The 3,901-nt window shown below is 49.8% G+C and overlaps 1 protein-coding gene across 1 annotated transcript in view; it reads left to right on the plus strand.

Moving 5' to 3' along the window:
- Positions 1-1,135: 1,135 nt before the first annotated feature.
- The window catches only part of slc34a2a (solute carrier family 34 member 2a), a gene marked incomplete at both ends in the record, with an annotated part of 12,051 nt that continues 9,285 nt past the window's right edge, over positions 1,136-3,901 (plus strand). The window contains 2 exon segments of the mRNA XM_084197971.1: positions 1,136-1,211; positions 2,747-2,887. Coding sequence (XP_084054097.1) covers positions 1,136-1,211; positions 2,747-2,887 — 217 coding nt within the window.

Raw genomic sequence — 3,901 nt, forward strand, 5'->3', positions numbered from 1 at the left:
TATGATGACAACAACAATACTACTATAACAGTTAATACTCTCTATGATAACAACAACAATACTACTATAACAGAATAAAGATGATAATCATGATAATGTAATCAAGGATCAAGGGTATAGGAGTGAGACATGATGTGTGTGAACGCGTGTGTGTGTGAATGTGTGTGTGTGTGTGTGTGTGTGTGAACGTGTGTGTGTGTGCGTGTGTGTGTGAATGTGTGTGTGTGTGCGTGTGTGTGTGAACGTGTGTGTGTGTGAACTTGTGTGTGTGTGTGTGTGTGAATGCGTGTGTGTGTGTGTGTGTGTGAACGCGCGTGTGTGTGTGAACGTGTGTGCGTGTGTGTGTGAACTTGTGTGTGTGTGTGCGAATGCGTGTGTGTGTGTGTGTGTGTGTGTGTGTGTGTGTGTGAACGCGCGTGTGTGTGTGAACGTGTGAACGCGTGTGTGTGTGTGTGTGTGAACGCGTGTGTGTGTGTGTGTGTGTGTGTGTGAGAGAGAGGGGAAGAGAGAGAGGGGAAGAGAGAGACAGAAAGAGAGAGAGAAAGAGAGAGACAGAAAGAGAGAGAGAGGGGAAGAGAGAGACAGAAAGAGAGAGAGACAGAGCGAGAGAGAGAGAGAGAGAGAGAGAGAGAGAGAGAGAGAGAGAGAGAGAGAGAGAGGAAGAGAGAGAGGGGAAGAGAGAGAGGGGAAGAGAGAGAGGGGAAGAGAGAGACAGAAAGAGAGAGAGAAAGAGAGAGACAGAAAGAGAGAGAGAGGGGAAGAGAGAGACAGAAAGAGAGAGAGACAGAGCGAGAGAGAGAGAGAGAGAGAGAGAGAGAGAGAGAGAGAGAGAGGAAGAGAGAGACAGAAAGAGAGAGAAAAAGCGAGAGAGAGAGAGAGAGAGAGAGAGAGAGAGAGAGAGAGAGAGAGAGAGAGAGAGAGAGAGAGAGAGAGAGAGAGAGAGAGAGAGAGAGAGAGAGGAAGAGAGAGAGGGGAAGAGAGAGAGGGGAAGAGAGAGAGGGGAAGAGAGAGACAGAAAGAGAGAGAGAAAGAGAGAGACAGAAAGAGAGAGAAAGGAGAGTGAGAGAGAGAGAGCGAGAGAGAGAGAGAGAGAGAGAGAGAGAGATAACTATCTGATGTCTCTCCTCCACAGACTATGGCTTCTCGACCTGAACTGGAAGACCAGAAATCCACAGGATCCACAGAGAAGCACAAAGATGATCAACTCAGTGGTAAGTTATAAATCATAATTTTGTTTGTGTGTGTGTGGGAGTGCCTGCCTGCGTGTGTGTGTCTGTGTGTGAATATATAAGTTTATCTGCAGTTTTAATGTATTTCTTGCATGTAAACCAGTGCTTCATTTGAAAATCTGGAGGTGCCAAAAACAAAAAGTAATCGTGAGAGGTGGGTGACCTGGGGAGCTCTGAGGTACCGACCAATCACCTTTATAATAAAGCATTGCATGCATATCATCCCATGTACATAGTAGTCTAAACCAGAGCAGTAAAGTAAAGGCGCTTGCAGACATTTTTTCGTAGCCTAGGGTCCCGGAAAGACGTGGCCTTTTATAAACGCATTTCATTGCAATTCTGTGTCATTTTACATGACTGGAGACTTTCGCAGAATCTTTTTTAATACCGCACAAATTATTGAAATGTCAGGCTACTTTGACACTGAAAAATTGAGAATCTGTCTGATATCAATTAAAACAACCTCGTCTTGAATCCATCAATAGCCTGGGCCTAGGTGTGTGGAGACATATTGTACAAAATGAGGAGGAAATTACAGTCCTAAAAAAGCTTTCTAGTTTCACTGACTCACCCAATGATTCGCAGCTCACTCACCAGCGATGGCCGATGTGCCAAAAAGCCTCTCTCTCTCGTTTTAGATTTTAAAAACAATACTGTTCGCTCACTAGGCCTACAGACAGATACATGCTTTTGTTTCAGCAGGAGTCATTTGCTTTCCAGCCTGTGTTTTCCCGCGATTGTATTTGAAATCATGCGAAAGGCCTGTTTTGGCTGCTGTTTGTTCACTGACAGATTTGCCGGGCGTTCCCGACTGTAGGCTATATCCACAGCTAGTCTATAAAAAAAGAAGCTATTGATCCCCGGTGGCTAAATTATAGGCCTTCTCATGGTGTAGTAAGCTATCGTGAATTATTTCATTTATTTCTGAACAGACAGCAGTAATTCTATAACTTTGGAAAATGTATTTCAATTTATCAGGGGCGCAGCGGCACCTCCAGCACCCTTCCCATGGTTATGATTCTACAAGGAAATACATGATGAAGTGCAACGCTGGAGAGATGAGAGATGGTAGTTGCAGTCTCATGTCTATCAGAGCAGAGAGAGGGAGAGAGAACATTAATCTCATTCTGGTTCTGTGAGAGATAAAGGCACGTTTTTCTCTCGCACCACAGCAACTGCCACGCGTTGGTCTCTAGGCTATCATAAACCCGGAATGGCCCAACCCCGAATCACCTCTTGGAATATCAGGCGCGGGCTGAAAATCTACGTTTTCACATTAGGCTACGTTTTTTTTTTTTAAAGCGGCAGGAGAATTACAGATGAGGCAACACTGCAAACAGTGAAAATTACGTTTTCATGCCAGTAGAGGTACCGGATCCTGGCAAATAGGTTCCAGAACGAAACAGTCCAAAACTGAGAGGTGCCAGATCCTGTTCTCAAATGAAGCACTGATGTAAACGTATCTGAGTGAGATTGCACATACAGAAAGATGTGTGTGTTTTGCTTTAATCTCTCAGAGAACTCAGAGACAGAAGAGAAGACTGTTTCCATGGCGTCGGCCCATTCCACTGTGGCCCTGGTAGAGAGGGGGTGGGAGGAGGAGGAGGAGGACCCATGGGACTCACCAGAACTACAGGACGGGGCGGCAGCATGGTCAGGTAAGGAGGAGGAGGAGGAGGAGGAGGAGGACCCATGGGACTCACCAGAACTACAGGACGGGGCGGCAGCATGGTCAGGTAAGGAGGAGGAGGAGGAGGAAGAGGAGGAGGACCCGTGGGACTCACCAGAACTACAGGACGGGGCGGCAGCATGGTCAGGTAAGGAGGAGGAGGAGGAGGAGGAGGAGGAGGAAGACTTACCAGAACTATAGGACGGGGGGGGGGGGTCAGGTAAGGAGGAGGAGGAGGACCCGTGGGACTCACCAGAACTACAGGACGGGGCGGCAGCATGGTCAGGTAAGGAGGAGGAGGAGGAGGAGGAGGAGGAGGAGGAGGACTCACCAGAACTACAGGACGGGGCGGCAGCATGGTCAGGTAAGGAGGAGGAGGAGGAGGAGGACCCGTGGGACTCACCAGAACTACAGGACGGGGCGGCAGCATGGTCAGGTAAGGAGGAGGAGGAGGAGGAGGAGGAGGAGGAGGAGGACTCACCAGAACTACAGGACGGGGCGGCAGCATGGTCAGGTAAGGAGGAGGAGGAGGAGGAAGACTTACCAGAACTACAGGACGGGGCGGCAGCATGGTCAGGTAAGGAGGAGGAGGAGGAGGAGGAGGAGGAGGACCTACCAGAACTACAGGATGGGGGGGGGTCAGGTAAGGAGGAGGAGGAGGAGGAGGAGGACTTACCAGAACTACAGGACGGGGGGGGGGGGGGGGGGGGTCAGGTAAGGAGGAGGAGGAGGAGGAGGAGGAGGACTTACCAGAACTACAGGATGGGGGGGTCAGGTAAGGAGGAGGAGGAGGAGGAGGAGGACTTACCAGAACTACAGGATGGGGGGGGTCAGGTAAGGAGGAGGAGGAGGAGGAGGAGGACTTACCAGAACTACAGGATGGGGGGGGTCAGGTAAGGAGGAGGAGGAGGAGGAGGAGGACTTACCAGAACTACAGGATGGGGGGGGGGGGGGGGGGGGTCAGGTAAGGAGGAGGAGGACCTACCAGAACTAGCTCAGTGTT

This window comes from Coregonus lavaretus, assembly GCF_964263955.1.
Source record: "Coregonus lavaretus genome assembly, contig: HAP1_SCAFFOLD_868, whole genome shotgun sequence".
Classification (NCBI taxonomy): Eukaryota; Metazoa; Chordata; class Actinopteri; order Salmoniformes; family Salmonidae; genus Coregonus; species Coregonus lavaretus.